This window comes from Paramisgurnus dabryanus, chromosome 22 (genome assembly GCF_030506205.2).
Source record: "Paramisgurnus dabryanus chromosome 22, PD_genome_1.1, whole genome shotgun sequence".
Taxonomy (NCBI): domain Eukaryota; kingdom Metazoa; phylum Chordata; class Actinopteri; order Cypriniformes; family Cobitidae; genus Paramisgurnus; species Paramisgurnus dabryanus.
The window spans coordinates 26,691,968-26,716,210 of record NC_133358.1 but is presented as its reverse complement, the minus strand read 5'-3'; the positions used below and the strand labels follow the sequence as shown (position 1 = coordinate 26,716,210).

Sequence of the window (24,243 nt, the reverse complement as noted above, 5' to 3'; positions counted from 1 at the left end):
AACTAAATAAAGTCTTCAGGGTTACTTGGAAATGAAATTCAGGTGTGTTTGATTAGGGTTGGAACTAAACTCTGCAGGACAGTGGCCCTCCAGGACCCAGGTTTCCCCACTCCTGGTCTAAGCTGAGGAAAGAACATAGTCAAATATTGGAAAACATTGGTGTTTTCATTTAAGTTTCATTTTTTATTCCTAGTTCTTATTAAATTCTGAACAAACAGAAACCGACACAAACCTCTCTCTTTTGGATCTGAGGGAACACACTGGAAATTAATGAAAATGTCTTTGTTTGGATTTTGGTTGCGAGGTTAAAAGTGAGCAAAATCTGTTAAGAGGACTTTGATATTCTTTGCCATTTGACCAAACCTGTCAGCAGCATTTAACAGAGGGTTTATTAAGGAGAGGGTCTCCATGGAGACCCCATGTGCCGTATGATGGTTTGAATGAATAATTTAGTGTGTGTGAAAATGGATACCAGGGAGTAATTGCCTTTACAGACACTTTACTCACTATGTGTGACGCAAGAGATCAAATGCATCTGGTGGCACAGCTAAGCCATTGTAAAAGAGACAAAAGTTGAGCACCACTGTGTGAAAATGTTTTTTTTTTTGTATAAGTGCTGAGAAATACATACACAACAAAGCTGTTTCTCTTAAAGATTAACACAATTACATGGCAGTTTGTAACTTTTACAAGATGGCTAATTTGTATGATTTCGTACCATCTCATTCATTCGTTTCTGTATGATCTGCCTACGCCCTCAGTGACATTGGGTTTAGGGTTGGAGCTCCATCATTTCTTTTTATAATAATTGTATGTTTTTGTATGACTACGAACATCATATGAATTCCAAAATAAATGTTGTGTTCCTGTGTAGCTCAGTGGTAGTGCATTGGGTTAGCAACGCAAGAGGTCATGGGTTTGAACCCAGGTAGCACGCATACTGATAAAAAATTTAAAATGTTGTAACTTTGTTAGTTGCTTCGGATAAAAGTCTCTGCAAAATGTATAAATGTAAGATCAAGTTGGATTGTTACCTTCAGGGCCCAGGTGAAAATTGCACTAAAATGCACTTTATTTAAGTACTCTTAGTAAATGTACTATTTTCACACACTGATTTTGTACTTGATGTACAGAAATGAGTCTGTAGTACTTTTTAAGATACATTTAATGTTCTAAATGTACTGTGCTATATTAGGACACAATTTATTTCAAAACACAAAAAATCATTTAAACAAAAAAGTATTATTGTTATTTAGTATACTTTTTCAAGTGCACTGAAGTACTACAGAAGTAGAACTATTTGTATTATTTATAGTGTATAACTTTAACACTTTTATTTTGCACAAAAAATAATATAGTATAATGAACTACGAATTTAAGTATACTTTTAGTACATTCAAGTATACTTTTAGCTGTATAAAAGTTGAAACAACAATTCATCATGTCAACTTGGATATCTTATCCAGTCAATTTTTTGAAAGCAGTATAGACGGTTTCATCGGACGCACGTGATACACGTCTGGATACGAACGTTACTTCCGGTTTCATTTTTTTAATGGTATGACAAGTTGCTATACTGATCTCTTGAACAAATGTCTCGTTGAAAATAACAAATGTTTTGGATTCCTAGGTAATCTATGTTTTTTTTTTTTTTTGCTTGTTATATAAATAAACTACATTTTAAGTACTTTGTGGTTATTTATCATTAGCGGAGTTTACCGGAAGTTACGTGCGGACTGCGACAGCCGCTTGTTTATGTTGTTACTGCTGAAACCGTCTATAGATGTATCCTTCGCTGCCCGTGATATGTCGCAATCCCTGCGCATGTAAGGTTAGCTGACAGTAAAATAAATAGCATGTATACATGTCAACTTTTTCATGTTTCTAACATAAAATAAAATTGTAGTGAATAAATAATTGCTTGTTGATGTCTTAAGCTTATTTGTTCTTTAGATTTTACTTTGTGGTGCCTTGAAAACCTGTCTACACCCAGTTACCTTTAAAGGTGCCACTTGTTAATACATTAACACATTTATCCAGAGTGACACATTGTAAATTTAGAGTACTTTTTAAATCAGCATGTGTGATTAAACCTGTGCCATTTCTTTGCAAACACAATGCTCTGCAAGACACCAGTCACTGACTGTCTGGGCATTGAGTCTCATGCACAAAGATAGCACTCAAATGTTCTACTGTACAGCTGGTAGAGCATTCCTTCAGCAGTGCATGGGTTCGAATCTAGGGAACACATACTGATAAAGTGTGTACATTGTAATGCACAATAATACAAATTAATATTTTAAGATGAGTTTACATAAGATGTGTTTTGGACAACCGAAAACAAGGTTGAAACTACCCAACAGACTCTTATTTGTCTGCTGTCTTTGAAAGTAGCTGTCTGTATTTGTTGCCATGGTCACATCCTCCCACTGAGGGCGTAATGAAGCGTTCAGGCTGCCTTTAGGGTTAAGCTTTGATGTTTCTATGAGGCTAATTAGGTCTCGTTCGGCTTGTTAGCCGGTGGTCTATGAAGCACATAAGCTGTAAGGTTTACCGTTGGAGTTCGGTGAGCAGAACACGTAGAGCGCGTCAGGTCCTGGTCTGTATTAAAGTAAATGTGATGACCTGTACAGAATGAAATTCATTTACATGCATTTGGCAGATTATTTTATTTAGAGTAACCTATAGTATTTAATCTTGAATTAATAATTTTTCTAAATCAGTACGGGTGTTACCTGGGGATCGAAATCATGACCTTTGTGCTATTAATGCAATGCAGTTAAAGGGATAGTTCACACAAAAATAACAATTCTGTAATCATTTACTCTCATGTTGTTACAAACCTGTATTTTTTGTTTTGTTTTGATGAAAACAAAGGAAAATATTTTGAGGAATGTTTGTAACCAAACTGATCAGAAGCCTTCCATAGTACTGTAGGATAAAAAATACTAAAGAAGTCAATACGCTTCTGATCAGTTTTGGTTACAAACATTCCTCAAAATATCTTCCTAACACAATTTTTATTTTTGGGTGAACTATCCCTTTAAGGGACAGAAAAATACAGGGTTACAACTAACTAAATGCTGAGCAGTATCTTGTTTGTAAATTTAAACAACCATACAGGGTCCCACAGGTCCTTGAAATCCTTGAAAGTTTGTGAATCTGGGGGAAATAATTCAAGGCCTTGTTTATATTTATCCAAGTTTTTTCAAGTTTATATTCAAGTTTTTGAAAATATACACATAGATACAGGTCATTGAAAGTGCTTGAATCTATTTTATGCAAGAAGTTTTCTGGAAAAAAATCCATATAATTCCCTGTGTAGGATAATATCATACAATTTCTAGCCTTTTAAGCACACATGCTAAATTGTTTGCTTCAAATGCTTATATCTTCTGTATGTGAATGTTGATTCGTACCAAAATGCTTTTTTGCATAGTTGTGAAAACTCTTGGGTTACGAATGTAACTGTTGTTCCCTAAGAAGGGAACGAGACGCTGCGTCTCCCTTCCCATACATCCTAGATCCCTGTAGTGCCATCTTTGGCAATATTTCAGATAGCGATATATTTCCTGGCGCCCGCGTCACCCTGTCTTTTTCGTTAAGCCTCACCATTGGTTGAATTTGATGTACTTACCCCTGAAAGCGTCACCCAAAGTGTCACCGCAGTGAAGCAGCGCGAGTTCCCTCAAAAGGGAACTGTAACAATGTATCTTAAAAGGTAACACGATGTAGCCTTGCTCTCACTTGAAATGTGTCCCCACATTTGGTCCTTGAATTTGAGGGCATTGGACCTGGAAAGTCCTTGAAAGGTCCTTGAATATGAAGTTAACTAAGGTGTGGGAACCCTGACCATATGTTTTTAAGAAATGTGTGTATATATATATATATATATATATATATATATATATATATATATATATTATATCAGCATGCTATGTCAGTCACCAAAATATCCATAGTCTATTTCTTTCCGTGCTAGTTCATTCTTTATATATAGAGGCAACATTTCATGTCCTACTTGTGGTTCATAATGGTTTCGACTTTTTTTCAAGTTACCTCAAGCATCTTAAATCCAAAACCACCACAGGAGACTCTCTCTCCCTCTAGAGGTCTCATGGGGTAACTTCAGTCCCCACAAAACCCTTTCTGCTGCTTAAAAACAAAGTAACATTAATTCAAGATTGAATTGGCTATATACAGTGGCAAGAAAAAGTATGTGGAGGTCCACAAGTCCGGAGTGTGCCATTTGGGACAGGGCCAAAGTAGCTGTAGTCCACACCACCAAACGTATTATCTTAACAAAACTCCAGGTGTGATAAAAGTCCAATTAGGTTTTTTGAGGTCATTAACTTTAAGGGTTCACATACTTTTCCACAAGCACTATGCACTATGGTATGTTTTGGTTGTTCTCAATAAAGATCAGAATTTTGTGTGTTATTATACACATCACCCTTGACATCGAATTTTATGACCAATATATTCAGAAAATTATCAAATTCAGGGTTCACATACTTGGAACTGAATATATATATAAATGAATAAGTCATACACATTCTCTGATCTGTATATAATCTATAGCGCAAAATAAATCTTTTTAGCACAAAAGAAAAGTTTTTAATAGTTTCTAAAAGATAATTCTGTCCATCTTTACTGTATTTAATGTGGTGGCACTCCTCTGGTATGAGTAACTGATGCATATACTGTAGGTGTAAGAAAACATTGACCTGCTGCGTGTAACAGCTGTCTAACAGGAGCAAATAAGAGAATGAATTTGTCTTGGAAAAGTGAATAAATAAGGAGTAATTCCCCTGAATATTACAGTATACCCTAAAGCTGGGCGTACACGGTGCGAATTCTGACGGTCGGAACGTCGTGAGCTCTCGCACACGACACGGGTGAGTTTATACGAAAATTATTCGGACGCAGTCACACACGACAAGATTTTACTGTACGACTTGACGAGTTCTGACGTAGGCATTTTCACACCTGTGAGGATGAAGTAGGCTACCTTTCGTTGTGGCAGAATGTACAAAAAATAAAACAAAAAGAATAGGGTAAAGATATTGGCTTAGTATATAAAACAGCCTGGAATTTCTGTTCTTTTGAATTTCTATTTATGCATTCCGAAATTGCAATATAGGTCTGCTGTGGCGGTGAAAGAATTTCTCTGGCAGTGATTGTTCGTGCTAGCACATATGCGGTTTTACCGTCTTAATATATCATGTTTTTAGTGCCAAGTAAATATCTATATTGCTATTATTAATGTTACATATATTGTTGCTTTTTTATAAATATGACCGTTCAAAAAACACATTCAGTGGGCCTATTTATTTATTTCTAAATGCAGAATGAGGAGCAATGAGGTAAAACGCAAGCTAACGTTACATGTCTTTCCCTTTATAATTAAATTACTAAGACAACACATCTATAGCCAAATATTAATTTGTAAAACGAAAATAATTTAATTTAATATAAGCACACTGTCTAGGCTTGTTATGTGCAAATGTTCGGTCAATGCGGTGTCTTGAAGTAAAAGTGAGACCGCAGCATTTATGCTCCTGTAACTGCACAAATAAATGCCATACAGAAGGCATTGCATATTAATATAGGGAACAATGTTCTCATCATTTCAAAACAAGCTAAGGCTACCATATAACTTACACTGGGCTATATCATTTGTTTCTTTGGTCGAAAATATGTAAAAAAAAATATATATATATATGTGGGTACAAATACCGAACAAGCTCACTTGTTAAAGCAGAAGCTCCATAATAAGATGGGAAACATCGTCTCCGCATATGATCATCATGTTTATGTACTCTCTCAGTAAATGCATATCTTAGCCTATTAAACATGGACATTCCGTTGCTTTTTTCTGTCGCGACAGCCCTCTTAATATCCAATAATTTATGAAACTACAGCAACTTTGGCACAGCTTGGATTACACAAAAATTGCGACATTCTTTGTACATCCTGTACTGTTTAAACCAGTGTAGTCTAATAATTTTTATATTTATTTATTACATAATTTAGTTGGCTTATTTTATGTTTACATTGTAAATAATGATAAAACATATCAACAAGTAAAGAAAAATCAACAAGTAAAACAAAAAAGTTTTAATATCAAAAAGCCTCGTTTAATGCATTGTGGTAGCACTTATCAGAACAGCGGTATATCCTAAAACAACTACACTCTGTTTCCACACACATCCAAAGCTGTGACCCGACATCACAAAAACACGTATGACAAGTTTTTTCAGGCAAATAAGCTGATCAAGAGGTCGTCACTGAAAGGACCTGTCATATTTGTCATGATGTCCGGTAACCGGAGTGTGTGTGTGCGCGAAACATAGCCAGCTATAGAGTAGTCATCAATATTTGAGGTAGCAGTGCTACATTTGTCTTTCTTCTTCTGCGTTTTGTACATTCTGATTGGTCAAATTCAAGTGCTTTGCCAGATCGTCTCGTACACCCGCACCAACACTACGAATTTATACCGACAGCTCCCGAACTTTTTTGACATGTTTAAAAATGATCGGGAGGTCGTAAGGTGCTCGTAACCTGCTCGGCTCGGCTCGTAATTCCTCTCACACGGTGCGAGCCGCGACCATACGAGCATGAACGATTTGCTCCCGAGGAAAAAAATCGCATGCGAGCCCCTACGACAGCAAAAATCGCACCGTGTACGCCCGCCTTAAGAGTACCTCAGAGGTACAAATTGGTGGCAGTGGCTCAGTGGTTCATGTAGGTTGTCTACAAACCGGAAGGTTGGTGGTTCGATCCCCGGCTCCACTGGACCAAGTGTCGAGGTGTCCTTGAGCAAGGCACCTAACCCCAGCTGCTCCCGACGAGCTGGATGGCGCCTTGTATGGCTGACACCGCCGTCGGTGTATGAATGTGTGAGTGAATGGGTGAATGTGAGGCAACATGTACAGCGCTTTGGATGGCCATAGGTCTGTTAAAAGCGCTATATAAATGCAGTCCATTTACCATTTACCAATCGTATACATATCTTGTACATTTTAGGACCCTTTTTAAAGGTGACATAGAATGATTGAACGGGGTATTTATTCTTGTTCTGTGACGTGACATGTAGACAATTTTTTTTTGGGGGGGGGGGTCTGTAATGCCTTAAGGGCGATTTATAGTCGTGCGTAGGTCCTACGATGTAGCAGCGACGGCGTAGGTTCCTCGTCGGTTTTCATTTATACTTTTGCGTCGCCGTCCGCGTCGACGTGCAAACACACGCGAAACCGCTGGTTGGCAGTAATCACGCGTGTAACCACAGTAGCAGCAGAAGTCATCACAGAAGAAGAAGCAAGTTAACCCACAAACGAAGAAGAAATAGCAACTTGTTGTGTATAATTTGAGAAGACCAGTAATGATGGAAGTAAATAAACAGCGACTTATGTTGCAGTTTGAGTTAAATCACTCCTCAACTTGGCTCATCTTTGTTTTCACCGTCTCAAACGGAAATACCTATGACACAGTTTTTTTACCTGACGGGAGGGGTTCTGGTGGACCAATCACAGAGCTTGCAGTCCGCGTAGAGCCGACGCGCTGTTAGAAATTTTGTGAGGTGTGCGTCAGGCTACGCAGAGCTATGCACAGGCTACGGCGTAGGACCTACGCACGACTATAAATCGCTTCCTAAAAACCTCTCTCAGGTAGCTCTATTAGGGTGGGGGATTTTAAACAAGTGGTTTTGCACCTATTTGGCTCCCCCTACTGGCTTAACTTGCAATCTCATTACTGATAGGCTGACTTTGCTGCCACTCAAAAAATGTAGCCAATTATTTTAAAGTGGAGGGGCAGTGAGATGCCTGTGATGTCGTAAGCATCAGATTGGGCCATTTTCTGGCTGAGATTTCTAAAAGAGGAATTTCTATGAGACTGAGAAGTTTAGCATGTCTAGCACTTTTTGTATGTTTGTGAATGCGGGTAGACTACCATTATTCAACAAAGACAAGGTAAAAATGGTTTTTCATTCTCAGTCCTTTTTAAGGGGTACCATCTCAGTGACAGATTGCACAGAATGGAAGAGCATTTGGTGAACTGTTCTTGCTGACCCTAACGCTTGTGAAATAGCCAGACACATTGGATAATCCTATATCATTTTTCCTGTCTAATTATATGTGATATTACACACATGAATGAGAGGATTGATGTACTGACTGCTGCATGGTGTAAAGCGCCAGATTTAGGAATGAAAGGGTTGCAGTCTGGGCATCTTGGGATAAGCAAACCTGATCCCCACTGCTAAATGTTATTTAACTGTGATTCTCTCTCCCCAAGGAATTATTTTATTTCATACCAAATCTATGTCTCTATGAGAAAGATCTTTGATTTCTGATATGAGCCTAACAGATACCATCTGCTTGAATGGTTTAAATAACCTCATAATTAAAAACAAAATTGACCCTATTTACTTGATTAACACACCGTGCATGAGTGCATGTAATTTTTGTGTTGTTTACTCGTAATGAATACTTGTTTCATCTTTTAAATATAAAATAAGTGTTGACTTGGGCTGTGTGCAGTACTGATATGAACTATGAGGGCGGTAAGATTTCATTCAATCCTTGTGGGAATTAAACCAGCAACCTTTCAGCTACCAGCCTTGAGCTTTAGCCACTGCATACCGCCCACAGCTTAAGTCGAAGTTGATTGTGTTTGTTTTTGCTGACGGGCTTTGCCAAGATTTAAGGTCTTTCTCAACCATTGGGGTTTGGTTGAGGTTTTTGAAACAAAAAATAGTTTATCATAATTTTTTCTAAAAAACTGTCCCTTAGCATTCCAAACAAATAGAGGAATGTGAAACTCCCGGTGTAGGCGCCGGGCAGCAACGGCTATGTCGAGTTGTGTCAGCTGGAGAATTGCGCAATGAAATATTACCACCTCTGCACAGTGCCACCCCCAAAAACGTGACATACTTTTGGATTGCACTTGTTCGGTGTACTCTCGCTCTTCAGGTCTGGTCGTTACAAAACAGTAATCAAACTCGACTGTAAACCTGAACCACCGTAGGTCCCCCTGGATCCCGTTCTGACCTCAAATTAGGTTACAATTTGTATTCATTGAGTATAGGACACAGAGCCAAACGCCTGGTCCAATGGTTCCTGTGCAGCTGAATATGATAACATATCACAGTTTAGCTGAAAACATGCTGTGAGTGTTTGCAAATTCAGGATATGGAAGTGTACAGTGATGCTTTCCTGTGCACGTGCCATCAACCGGGGGTCAAGGGTAACGGGGTGAGTTTTTAACATGTGAGGAAATGATTAATTAAATCCATTTGTTAGCAGATTATATTAGATACATATAGGCACTTGGTCCAAAGCAACATTTTCTCTGGGAATCGAACCCTTGACCGTTGCACTGCTAATGCAATGCTCTATCATTTGGCAACAAGTTATATTTTCCATGTGTTTAGTTGAATAAAAATCATGCTTGTCTCATTTTTTAAATCTTCATACATCACACACAAACAAATACACAAGTCTTTTTAAGAGGGTGTGTATTATGTCATTAAAGTGTGTGTTTGTGTAATGGCATTCATGTGACCTCCTATATCTAAGCAAGCTTTTTGTCATTCAGCTGACGAATGACCTTAACTTTGTTTTTTCATGCATGCTGATAACTCAGTATTGCTTGTAAATAATAACACAAACCAGCTGTGTGCATTGTGTTGAAGGACCTCTGTGCTTTAAACCAGATCCAAGACACTTCGATGTTAGTACATACTTAAGTTGTACACTGCTTAACGTTATTATCTTAGACGATATGTTCCTGGATCGATATCTCTGTTGGGCCTGGAAGAATTTTCCCATCAAACCAAATCAGATTTTAAGGTTAGGTTTACAGTTAGGGCTAGGATTACATTTAATCAGGTCTAATGTGATAGTAAAAAGTTTTATTTAGTAGTATTATTTTTCCTACCATGAAAGTCAATGGTGCCCCAGATCTGCTTGGTTACAAAAAAATCAGAATATCTTTATTTGTGTTTAGCAAACCAAAGACATTTAAACATGTTTGGGACAACTTAAAGGAGGGTTGCATGATTTTTGAAAACGCTTTGGAATAGGGAGTCGGGCCGAGTAAAAACACACTTGTAGCCAATCAGCAGTAAGGGGCGTGTCTACTAATCCACATTGTTGTCTGGGTTGGTATGTGTGGGGTGGGTCTATCAAAAGAAGGTCCAGATTCTATTGGGGGGTTTGTTTGTTTAGGTGATTTCAAATGTCAACATTGGCTTTCAGAGATCATGCACCCCGCCTTTAAAGGGCCATGTCACAGGACTTTTTTAAGATGTCAAATACATCTTTGGTGTCCCCAGAGCACATGTGTGAAGTTTTAGCTCAAAATACCATATAAATAATTTATTATAGCATGTTAAAATTGCCACTTTGTAGGTGTGTGCAAAAATGTGCCGTTTTGGGTGTGTCCTCTAAAATTCACATGTGCAGATCAAGTGCAAACACTGATCACAATGATGGTGGTTTGTTGAAATTGAAACTCAATTGTTCTGTGAATTATTTTCTCTCTGCACTAAATGGCAGTGCTGTGGTTGGATTAAGGGGTTGGATTATTATAATAAGAGCTCCTTATGACATCATAAGGAGAGCCAAATTTCAACAACCTATTTTTTCATGTGCTTGTAGAGAATGGTTTACCAAAACTAAGTTACTGGGTTGATCTTTTTCAAATTTTCTAGGTTGATAGCATCACTAGGGACCCAATCATAGCACTTAAACATGGAAAAAGTCAGATTTTCATGTCATGGCCCCTTTAAGGGAGAGTTAACGATGACAAAACTTTTGTTTTTGGGTGAACTATCCCTTTTAGGGCTTGAACAGCAATGAAATAGGTTTCATCTTCTTATGTTCCACTGTATATTTTATATTTCTGTATACATTATATAAAATATTATATTAGATCACCAAAATATGACAATTCTTACATAATTCACTTATGGCATCCCATGTGACTTGTCTTCAGTTAAACACAAACTAATAATTTTACATTAAAATGCAATCAGATTTTCTTCTAATATGGGGTTATCATATGCATGTTTTATCATGAGACATGTGAAAACCAATGAGATTTAAAATTAACGTGCTGATTTCTGTGTATTGATCAAAATATGAAACACTTTTTCCTCACAAACTTTGTTTCACGTCAAAAGACGTGTTCATTTTTAAGAAATCTGGGCTAATATTTACAATTTGATTTCACATTGATTTCTATCTTTGATATGACCCTAATCAGTCAGTATTAAAGGTGGGGTGCACGATTTTTGAGAAACGCTTTAGAAAAGGAAGTCGGGCTGAGTACCAAAACACACTTGTAGCCAATCAGCATTAAGGGTCTAGGTCTGCCTGGGTTGTGATGTTTAAGTGATTTCAAATGTCAACATTGACTTTCAGAGATTGTACACCCCACCTTTAAAGATATCAAGGTTATATGATTTAATGTTGGAAACAGTAAATCACAAAAAAATACTTTAATGTGGTTTTTAAGATGGGGTCAGGAATGTGACCTGTAATGATGGATAGCTGTGCATTTACATGTTGACCCCCATAACAGAATTTTAATATAAAATTGTATGCCCATCTGTGTTCATCTGTCTCAATTGAAGAAAGAAATGATGTATCCTATCTGGAATAGGACAAGGGTGAATAAATGATAAGATTCTTCATATTTTGGTGAACTATTCCTTTAAGTGGTTAGCATTTTTTACATAAGCACTCTGATTTTTAAAAAGGCCCTCGTATAGCTAGAGGAGAAATCCCAGCTCAATCTCAAGAGAAAGAGAGAGAGAGAGAAAGAGAGAGAGAGAGAGAGAGAAAGAGAGAGAGAGAGAGAGGTGATGATTCACACACACCCACATACACACACAGAGACTTCTACACACAGTGTCATGATGAATGTTGTAGAGTTGTGATGCATTTGGCTGTTGGCTGGAGGCAGCAGATGGGTCAGAATAGGATACGTATAACAGTTCCTGTTGCTTCTTTCAGGCAATAATGAGAAAAGCACTTCAATACAAACTCTATGTTCTTTTATTCTGCTTATGGGAGAAACAGCGACGGCAGAAATGTTTTTTACAAGAATCTGTCAGCATGAATTATTTTAATTATACTTATAACCATTCCATCTATATTATGTGTAGACCTCTATCATAACTGACAATTATTCACCTTGATATTGTAATTACGGTTATTATTGATGGTTAACTCATTCCCCGCCAGCCTTTTTTTATTAAGTTGCACGCCAGCATTTTTTTGTGATTTTCACAAAAGTTTTACAAAATTCCTTCCAGGAAAATGTTCTTCTAAAAATACATAAACATACAAATATATCAAATGAAAAAACAGACCCTCTGCTTTCAAACAAACAAAAGCAAACTAAACTTTGAAAAAAAAGAGATAATAGATATAACAACATTGGCCACTGCTGTTACTGTGAATGGGGGAAATGCAATGCTCAATATGGCCAATCTGGTGTTAGAAGTCCCGCCTTCCAGTATAAAGTACCAATCAACAGTCGATAATGACTGATGATTCTCTGGGCTCTAAAATATCATAAGGTGCTTGCCAACCTTTATGCATATGCAGTATCGACCTCGAAAAAAGGTTTTAAGTGCAATTCGAGCTTGGGGGGGGGGGTTCAACGTTATTTCTGATTTATTAACACAGTTTGTTTCCTCCACTTCTTCTTTCATGCCATTGTTGTGTTTTTGTTTAAGGAGAAGAACGCCAGCATTATGGACACAATGGATATAGTTTGTTTATCTGTGGTAGCAGCAAAGTTTTGCGTGTGTGTTTGTTTAACGCTGGATTTCGTTGAAAGGTCCCAACCGTGTCATGAGTTGCATGCAGTAAAACTTCTGTGCTATGTTGGAAATCGGAGCGTAAGTGCATATAATGTAAATGGCACGAACATGTAGTGAATCATAAGTTATTCAGTGTTGTATACAGTGCTGCATGACTCGTGACTCGCTCCTCCCGCAGCTCGTGACTCCTCCATCTGAATGTTTCCGTGCGTCATCAGAAAGAATCGCTAGAGCTGATCTGTCTTATAAATCTGAATAAACTAAAGACTCTTCGGAGATATGAAGGATGTGGTACTAGTACTCTCTAGGTACTCAAGATTAACATCAGATATGCAGAAACTGTGTGTGTTATGGGAACTTTAAGAAATTAAAGTTATGGTATAGTTGATGTCAGGGTTAATTGTTGGTCGGAAATATGTTTAACTGTGATTTTGTTTGCATGACTGAAATAGCCCGGACATGCCTGCCGATGAAAGTGACTTCCTTAGAGGAAGCTTTGTCAGGGCATTGCTTTCGGGTCGCTATTGTATTTTTGGCATGCGGTTACTAAGATCTTCTGGTTGCTTGCTTGTTTGCCAAAAGAGCTGAAGTGTAATATTTTGGACTGTAGAAATGATTCAGGTCCTTCCATCAACATCTCTGATATCACCATACCACAAAATATTACAAGTAACTGTCTGATTTTAATGGGGTATGATAAAAAGTACAAAAATCAAAATAAATCAAATAAAGCATAAATGACTGACCTTAGGTATAATGATTAAAGTTTCTCTCTGTTTTTTTAGGCTTGGCTGCAGAGGTATGGCTACCTCCCCCCTACAGACCCCAGAATGTCCGTCCTGCGGTCAGATCAGACCATGCTGTCTGCTATCGCTGCCATGCAGCGTCTCTACGGCCTTAATGTCACTGGTGCACTAGATAAGAACACTATTGAGTGAGTATCACTTGTACGCACTCGCTATGAAAAACATCATCACTTGCTCACACATTTGCAGGTGCGGTGTCAGAAGGGTTAAGATGATGTCGCGACTTTAAGGGCCGCTGTTTGGCTTTGTCAAGGACTCATAACCGAGATTTATAGACCGCTGTTCTTGTACTGCAGTAACTAGGCCATGTTAACCAGCTAAACCTTGACCTCATGGCCATGGCACAGACAAATATGGTTTGCTAAATTTTCTGCCTAATGAATGTGATATTTAGCACGTCAGCACATCTGACCGCCAGAATAATTTACATCATAACTCTTACTTGCTCTGTTTGTTTCCTTTACGCTTCTGCATAGTGAAAACACCATAAGGTGAGGCTAATTCTTCTCTTGTGGTCTTTAAAGATATGATTTTTTCTTTATTTGTCTATTTATGAACTGTAGTTGACGATGTCTTCATTAATAAATCAAGTCAAAAATCTGCTTTGGTATTTCTATGTATGTACACTAGCATAATGGTGATACCGTGGTTTTCCTTTGTGTACCTTGGTGTACCGTGTAAATGTTATTACAGTACCATAGTATATTTTTGTCAGGATTGTATACTGTATACCATTGTATTATACACAAATAAATATACTCAAAATATGCTATCTATTACACAAAAAATCTTTTATCAGTATTTTAGTAAAAATTTAAACATCCCTAAAATAAGAGTTTTTTTTATTTAAAGCACAGCTGCATATAATATTTAGAGAATACAAATTAAATTGCTTACCTTTTAACCCATTGGCAAATATTCTTGTTTTAAGCCTACATTTACGGTAAGCACTTTAAACACGAAAAAGCTATTTGGGGTAATAAAAAAAATAAAAAAATCTTGAACCTAATTTTGCTTCTTAGGTAAATTGAAAACAAGTATACCTTGATTTTTTTTTTTTATTAAAATACAAAAATGCTGATAAAAGTGGATTTTTGCGGTGTGTTTATAAATGTAGAATAAAAGTTGAGCTCTTATAGCAAACTGTAGCTTTTACAAGACCCTTATTTTGTAATATCTTACCATTTCATTCATGAAGATTTGTCATAAAGTAACTATACCACAAGCATAAATATTTCTTTAAGTTGAGATAATGTAAATAATAATGTAGTGTTGCAAATGTGATGTAGAGAAATGTAAATAAATTTGTTTCTTTCCCTCCCAGATGGATGAAAAAGCCGAGGTGTGGGGTGCCTGACCAGTTTGGTGGTGCCTCAAAATTTAGCGTCCGAAAAAGACGTTATGCCCTAACGGGGCAAAAGTGGCAACATAAACATATCACATACAGGTAGGCCCCAAGGACATAATATTTTCTTACTGTCCATGTCTGTTATGATACATACCTGAGAAGGTGTGTAAGCTATTGTATATACAGGACAATCTAAATTACATAACACATTAATTGGAAATTAATTGATTTGAAAGCTTTTATTTGTTGGTCTGCATACAATGTAAATAGGATGGGTGCTCATGTTGGTCATATAACAAAAAATCATATAACAGTATAAAATATGATTAAAAAAAATTTATAAAGGATGAACCAATTTATAGTTTCGATATTTGGTTTTATATGCTTAGATACTTAATTAATTACTATTGGAAAATGACAAATACTGATGAAGAAAATGATGTTGTGCAATGCTAACAGCAGTGATGAGATCATTTGACTGTCAAATTCCTCACCTCATTGTTCACCTGATAGATCTTCTCACACCCTCTGAAATAACTTCATCCAACACTTCTCATCTCTGTAACTCCCAGCAGGTCTCTCTCTCTCTCTCTCTCTCTCTCTCTCTCTCTCCCCCCAGTGTTAGAGTCAACAACAACAGCTTTAGTGTAGTGATGGTAAAGTACTTGTACAGATGTAGAAAATTAATTAAACAGGTTAAGTAAAAGAAACAGGGTTCCCACGGGTCCTTGAAATCCTTGAAAGTTTGTGAATCTGGGGGAAAACATTCAATGCCCTGGGAAGTTTTTGAAAATATACATACATAGATACAGGTCATTGAAAGTGCTTGAATCTATTTTATTTAGCCTTACCATTGGTTGAATTTGATATACACATTCAGACGCACTTAAAAAGCGTCCCTGAAAGCGTCCCCAAAGTGTCACTGCAGTGACACCACGTGAGTTCCCTCAAAAGGGAACTGTAACAATGTATCTTAGGGGCTGTTTACACTTGGTATTAAGATGTGTTTTCATCGATCGGATCACAAGTGGACGAGAGAGACACATTACGTTTACACCTGGTATTTAAATCTGTCTTTTTTGTCCACTTTCGACCGCTTCTGTCCTGAATACTGTGAGGGGGTGGTCTGTGAGACGGTGGGAAGTCTCTCTGCTGTCATTCAAACCCAAGCGGGAGTAATTATGAGTTTATATGGACGCAAACTAATATTATGTCACTCATTTAGCAAGTAAACATGCTGCACAGAGTTTTGTACATGTGTATGTTAGAGCTTTCTCTGAATTTTCAGCGCAATTGATGAAATAGGATCGCGCAACTTTCACACGCTTTCAAAACGAAACTACGGAGATCAGACGCTTTAGTTTTATCAATGAAAGGCTAAAAATAGCGTTGTTCACTGTATGTTCACGCCAGAAGTCAAAAAAAGACGTAAAACTTGTGTTTAATACCTCGGATTAGATAAATGGGCGGAGAGAAGGCGGTCGCGTGTGGCTGTTCGAACGCATTCAACCACATATGCGTTCCGCAACTCCAAAGCGATCCGATCGAAAGTGGTTTCGACTACCTCTGGATGTGGTTGAAAGTGGTAGAAAGTGGACGCGTTCAAAATGTTTTGAACACCGTTTACACCTGGCATTAACGTCGTCCACTTGTGATCCGATCGACGAAAACGCATGTTAATGCCAAGTGTAAACAGCCTCTAAGGTGTGGGAACCCTGAAGAAAATACAATAAGCCCTGTTTCTTTTGCCTTCAATCTACACTGGTATATTTTTAGGTGTAATCACTACTGTATTAGATAAAAGCCACTGGGTTTAGCCTAAAATAATGTTATGTAGAATTATGTACTGTACATTTAATATACGTATATACTATACATATACAACACACACACATATTTGTGACCCTGCCTATAAAAAACCAGGCCAAAGTCCCAACATAGTAGTGGTATGTGACAGACAACATCCCATATTACCCCAAAATTCTGATTATTTACATCTAAACTGAAATGTTGACCCACTTTAAGGACAATTTAGACAACCTAAAGCAGTGTTCGCCAACATGTTGCCCGATGGCACTAGGTTGCCCACACAGAGTCTGTGAGTGCCCGACAAAGCACATTCTATAATAGCCTCAATTTTATTATTTATTTATTACATTTTTACATTAGCTTGGCTTCTTTTATGTACTGCATGTTAACATTTTAAACAATGATAAAATATAAGTAAAAGAAAAGAAAAGAAAAAAGTAGACTATATCAAAAAATAGCTCTCCAGATTGTTTTATCCATTGTGGTAGCCTTTGCAAACAAAAAGGATGGAAACCCCTCACCTAAAGAATAAAATAACAAATTTTGAGTTTTAAACGTAACGTAAAAGCACTTTTTATTTTATTTTTTTATTGTTTATTTTTATTTTTTGATATAACTGACAAACGTCACACATGTTGTCAATAGATCCTATTTTTTATTAAGCTTTACAAAAACAGCATTCATATGTACATATGAATTTAATGTGAAAAAAGACAATATGGAGTGAAGATAGAAATTGGTTACCACTAGTCAATATATGTTATAGATAGATACTGTATAAAAGTCAATTAAAGGGGCCATGGCATGAAAATGTTAGCATTGCCACTTTGTAGGTGTGAGCAAAAATAGGTAATTGAAATTTGGCTTTCATTATGATGTCATAAGGATATCTTATTAGAATAATACCGCCCCCTTAATCTGCACTATCCAACCACTGCACTGCTATTTAGTGCAGAGAGAAAGAGAGAAAAGAAGGACTTGACAGCACAATTGAGTTTCAATTACAACAAACCACCATCATTGTGATCAGTGTTTGCACTTCATCCGCTCATTTGCATTTTAAAAAACACACCCAAAACGACACATTTTTGCTCAAACCTACAAAGTGGCAATGCTAACATTTTCATGCTATGACCCCTTTAAATGAAACACTAAGAGTGTCCATTATTGCACATGCGATGTTTTAACACTATTATTAATAGAGTAGAATGTATTTAATTGTATTGATCCTTGAATTTATTACATTAAGTACAGCTAAATGGACGGAAGGTCCTAGTTTCTAGGTAGCGCTCAATATGTAATATATTTGACAGCGAAATGCCAACTCAGAGCATTCATTTACAAATCATTGGCCAGACACAAAAGATTGTACCAGTGCATCATTTGACATCAGTTAAACAATACAGTGTTTAAGAGAGAGAGAAAGCCCCCTAAAAAGAGAGAGATTATGATTATGTAATAGAAAGCAACCTGGTGGCTTTAGGCAGTGGTTGCTGCGTGTGTAGTTGGGCAGAACAGATGGGTAGGCAGATGTTGCCCTCAGCACTGCCTGCTCTCTGTTTGATCCAGACGGTTCCGGCCTTCACCTTCCCCCAATCCTGGATTATACCATGTGAACCATCTCCTCTGCTATTGGTGTTCTGTCTTGTTGAGTGTTTGTTGTTAACCTGATCTCAAAGCAGTCTGTGTTCCCATAACCATTGACACACGTATGCTCATTCACGTCATGGTTTCAATAATGCCAGCTAAGAGCATTTTAAAAAAGCAATGTGTTGTGTATTCAGAGTCTAGAGGACAGATGCTGAGTTCTCCCTTGAATGGGGTTTGAGGGTTTGCACGACCATGGTAATGGATTTTGCTTTTGTTGGAGATTGCCTCTGCTTACCAAAATGCTTTGAAACATTTTCCCAACTTATTTTCTACAGATAACAACCAAGACTGGAAGTAGCTAGTAGAAATCCTGGATAAATGTTATTGTTATGAATGTAAATAGATTTTTTTGGACGCATACAAGTGTCACAAGACCAAGGTCGTTCTTACCTCAGCCTGTTATGCCGAAAACTAGGATACAGTTTTCCAATAAGACTTTATTCTTGTGGTGAAGTAGTCTCTTTAAAGGTCTAGCAGAAGCAGAGCACAGGAAGGTGTTGGAAGGCTTGTAAGACACCTCACACAAGCTAACAAGCAGCCTTCATGGCAGCTGTGATGAAAATCTGAGCCGAGGAAAAGAAGAATCTGAAGGGTCGTAAAGTTCACAGACATGATTATGATTTCTGGTACTACAACTGAGAGTGTGTAGAAAAATACATGAGGAGTGGAAGCCAGATGCTTATCTTATAGTTTGCAGGAAGTAGACGGATGGATGTCTACGAATGACATCCAGACCTGCGATGTCTGGTTTGGATGGCTGCAAATGACATCCAAACCTCATCACACACCACCTGGAGAGGGAGAAAAAGAGAAAATCTATAATTATATTTCAACATAAACTCACTAGGGAGGTAGGGAACACAATCTAGATAACATGTACTGTATAGTGAATATTCAGCTGAAAGGTTGCAGGGATATTTAAAGAGATAGTTTGGCCAAAAATGATATTTAACCCATGATTTACTCACCCCCAAGCTGTCCGATTTGCATATGTCCATCGTTTTTCAGACAAACACATTTTTGGATATTTTAGAAAATGTTTTAGATCTTTCAGTTGATTTAATGTAATGTTACGGGGTCCACCCATAGTCCACGACCTTCAAGTCCAAAAAAAGTGCGTCCATCCTTCACAAATTAAAACGAGGTTCCAGGATGATAAACAAGGGTCTTCTGAGGGTAATCCGCGTGGTGTTGTTGTAGAAATATCCATATTTAAAACTTTATTAACGAAAATAAATACCTTCCGGTAGCGCCGCCATCTTAGACTCCTCTGTATTCAGGAGAGAGTATTAGCGTAGTGTACGCACTTTTCTTAGTGACGTATGACAAATTCGGAGGGAGGGGGCACAGAGCCGCAGCAGAGTAGCCTCCGTAGGCTGCGTAAGCTCTCATCCTGAGTGCGGACGTGACTAAGATGGCGGCGCTATCGAAAGGTATTTATTTTTGTTAATAAAGTTTTAAATCTGGATATTTCTACAACAACACCGCGCGGATTACCTTCAGAAGACCTTTGTTTATCATCCTGGAGCCGTTTGGATTTAATTTGTGAAGGATGGACGCACTTTTTTTGGACTTGAAGGTCGTGGACTATGGGTGGACCCCGTAACATTACATTTAATCAACTGAAAGATCTAAAACATTTTCTAAAATATCCGAATAACGATGGACATATGCAACTCGAACAGCTTGGGGGTGAGTAAATCATGGGTTTAATATTATTTTTGGCCGAACTATCCCTTTAACAGAATAATGTATAGTATAGAATAATTTTTTTTTAATCAAACGTATTTTCTTTTTTCAGCATAAAAAACGTTACGCCTAAGGTGGGAGCAGAAGAGACCCACAACGCCATCCGCCGGGCATTCGATGTGTGGCAAAATGTCACGCCGCTGCGTTTCGAGGCCGTGCCCTACAGCGAACTGGAACGCAACAAGAAGGATGTGGACATTACTATAATTTTCGCCTCAGGTTTCCACGGCGACAGCTCCCCTTTTGACGGAGAAGGGGGTTTTCTTGCACATGCGTACTTTCCCGGACCGGGAATCGGAGGGGACACACATTTCGATTCAGATGAGCCGTGGACTTTGGGGAACCCTAACCATGACGGTACGTAACTGGTTTATGTATTCACCATGCTCAATATGTATTCAGTTTTAAAGCTTTTGTTTAATAGGACTGAAAGAGTCTCCCTGTGTCCTGTTGTGTGTGTATTAAAAGTTTTTTGTGGTACATCCTAATGCAGAGACTGTTGCATTGTAATGTGCGTTTTTACGCAAGTCTGTTATCTTAATGTATTGATTTCAGCTTTACTTAATCCTTAATAGTAGGTAAAAACAAAACAAAGTAGTGTTTGCTTTAGATATCAATGAGAAGTCGTGTATAAATTGCTTAGCTAAATGGCCAGCGTAAGCTGCAACAGACCAGACTTTGGCTCAAAACCAGATTGACTCTAATGCTGCATGTTCTTAATCAGGAGGCGTGTCCTCCGCTCTGTCAAAAAGTATGATTTGCTCAGAATATATGGTGTGGGCGGAGCAAGCTGCTATCAATCCTGCTACAGTCACAGTCCTCAGTTCAGCTGTGCCAACATTAAAAAATACACCCCGCTGTTCACCACCTATATCATGTCAGTATATCTTTCTTCTCCACCTCATCTCACTGCCCATCTGTGCCAATCCTCCACCAGCTCTCGCTTCATTTATTGCTTTTCCACGCTTTCAGTTCGGCTGTTATAGGCTCTCTTTCTTTCTGCTACATTACCATAGCTCTCCATAGATCCCTACGTAGGCAGCATTTTAATGCATTAAGACTGTCTCATTGTATCTGTACTATGTGCAGGAGATATCCCATAATGCCTTGCGACAAGCTCAGGTTTAAAATAAACTAATTTACATTAATTCATTTAGCTGACGTTTTTATCCAAAGGGTTTTTATAATTGCTATATATGTCAGAGGTTGCATGCCTCTGTAGCAACTGGGGGTTAAGTGTCTTTCTCAGGGACACAATGGTGCGTCACAGTGGATTTGAACCCGGGTTTCTCACACCAAACGCATGTGTCTTATTCACTGCACCATCACCACCCCCTGAAATTTTACTGATAATATCAAATAAAATAGAGTGTAATGTGCTATTTTACCCAATATTTGTATTTTTGCTTAGGAGAGCCAAATAGTCCAACCTGCAAAAACTCATTTCAGGGAAGTAGCTCACCAACCCTTCCCCGGTTGTGGCCAGAAGGGATACAGCAACTGCCTAAATCGTGTAAAATCTTGCTGGATGAGCACTGTCTTTATCCTACGCACCTACCCCTAAACCAAACATTTCACAGGATTTAGGCCATAGCTGTATCCCATCTAGCCAGAACCATTGTTTATATCCTAATCCTACCCCCAGTCTTATATAGGGTGACCATTTGTGCCAGTTCTGCCGGACACGTCCCGAACATGTTTTCGGGTTCGTTCTCTGGAAGTCGAGTTGCTTGACCGCATACATCATCGAGGTTCTCTCATTTCAGTTAAAATACATTAGAAAATTAAGATTTATTTATTTTAAGACATACAATCATTGTAGTTTCATTCTTACCTTGAAATGTAACGGTTGCTTTTCTGAAATTGAACCCGAAATATTAAACCTTGATGACGTATGCGGTCGACCAACGCGACTTTCGGAAAACGCACCCGAAAACATGTTCGGGACGTGTCCGGCGGAACTGGCACGAATGGCCACCCTAGTCTTATAGGCAGAAGTATATTCTGTTTTTTTTACGTTGATCGCAGAGCCTTTCAATGTATAGTTTATTGGATGTTCGATGCATGCGCATTGCTGTAAAATCATACTACACTCTCCTAAAGGCGCATGCATGACCTACGTGTACAATGTACGCAGGGTTTTAAAAATACGGAGTGCGAGTACAGTACACGCACACTCTTCTGATGATAAAAATTGCATCACATGCACTGTACGTGGCCCTCGCATGGACCATACTTCAGCCTTAACCCTAAATCCAACTTCTCATCCCTAAACCCTTCTGTATCCCATCTAGCCAAAAATTCCCGTGCCCCCTTGGTGTAAGAGATATAAAAATGTGCATGCATAAATACAAAATACAATGCATACTATATCTTCAATAGCCTACAAAATAAATAACAAGATTCTGTTTATCAAGACTTAATCTTTTGTTATCTTAAAGTGCATTTTCACTTTAACACTAACTTTAAATTTAATTATATTTTATAAAACTGTTGTGAGCATTTAGTTAAAAGCTTATCAGTGAGTGGCAAATTTTTGCAAATTTGTATATTCTGAAAAATATAAACATAAAGCTGAAAAAAAAAAATATATGTATATATATGAGACCGCCAACACCTAGATCGATGGTCAGACCGCCAACACCTAGATCGATGTATTGTTACACCCCTAATGTTTACACACAAAACCGACAGCCTGAAGGAGACAACATCTGCGCTTCTGTCAAATCAGTCCCCAGCCTGTTGCCGGGGAGGTGGCGGGCCGATACCATGCGTAGTTGTTTTGTCGATGTGGAGCGAGGGATTCCAGCTCCCAGAGGCTCACGTGATCTGCCACTTCCACTGCCGGACTGTGGACATCTTCTCGGACTTCCCGTCTCTCTGACATGAAAGCGAGTTTAGCTGTAAGTAGGTCAGGAGCGTTGTGTGTAAAAGAGGAAGTGACAGGGATTCTGGGAGCGTAATAGGAGCGACATGAGAGGTTTTGTCTGGGTTAGCAGGACAAATGTTTTAAAATTCTCACCTTGTTTTATCGTCCTGCTCAGATCTCCTTCAGAAGAACATTGCCTGGCCTTATAAGTGTGTGTGTGTGTGTGTGTGTGTCAAGGAAAGTAGTTAGACCTCACAGCAGGAACAATCTCCTGTTCTCATTCTAGGCTGAGAGAAAAACAGATTGTCTGTAATGATAAAAAAAGGTGAAATACACAGGATAGAGCTATAAAAAACGATTTGTTTAGCTGTACAAGTCCACAAATATTGTAGCACCAGACCTGTGAACGAATGAATTTGTTTTGCCGTTATGAGTACTGCGGTTCAGTGGGTCCGTGGCGTCACCCATAGGTTTTTAAAGAGCATTTTTGAAGCACAAAGTGGGCGAAGTTGGCCGTTGGCATCTTGGCAGCACATCGCCACACGTCACTCCTGGATAATCAAGCAAAGAGGCGGGACATGGGTGGAGCTGAGTGCCTGGTTGCTAAACCTGCAGCAACAATCCACCTGTCACTCAAGTGACCACGCCCTTAAAGGGATAGTTCGGCCAAAAATGATATTAAACCCATGATTTACTCACCCCCAAGCTGTCCGAGTTGCATATGTCCATCGTTTTTCAGACAAACACATTTTCGGATATTTTAGAAAATGTTTTAGATATTTCAGTTGATTAAATGTAATGTTACGGGGTCCACGACCTTCAAGTCCAAAAAATGTGCGTCCATCCTTCACAAAACAAATCCAAACGGCTCAAGGGGGATGAACAAAGGTCTTATGAGGGTAATCCGTGCAGTGTTGTTGTAGAAATATCCAGATTTAAAACTTTATTAACGAAAATAAATACCTTCCGGTAGCGCCGCCATCTTAGTCGCGTCCGCATTCAGGATGAGAGCTTACGCAGCCTACGGAGGCTACTCTGCTGCTGCTCTGTGCCCCCGCCCTCCGAATTTGTCATATGTCACTAAGAAAAGTGCGTACACTACGCTAATACTCTCTCCTGAATACAGAGGAGTCTAAGATGGCGGCGCTACCGGAAGGTAGTTAATTACGTTAAT

The 24,243-nt window shown here is 38.4% G+C and overlaps 1 protein-coding gene across 2 annotated transcripts in view; it reads left to right on the top strand.

Annotated features, from left to right (window-relative positions):
- Nucleotides 1–24,243, top strand: part of LOC135740307 (matrix metalloproteinase-16-like) — an 87,784-nt gene that overhangs the window by 12,306 nt on the left and 51,235 nt on the right. The window contains exons 2-4 of one of the 2 annotated variants that reach the window (XM_065258536.1): nt 13,624–13,772; nt 14,969–15,091; nt 20,253–20,557. In XM_065258536.1, the coding sequence (XP_065114608.1) occupies nt 13,624–13,772; nt 14,969–15,091; nt 20,253–20,557 (577 nt within the window). The other variant, XM_065258537.2, reaches the window with a different exon arrangement.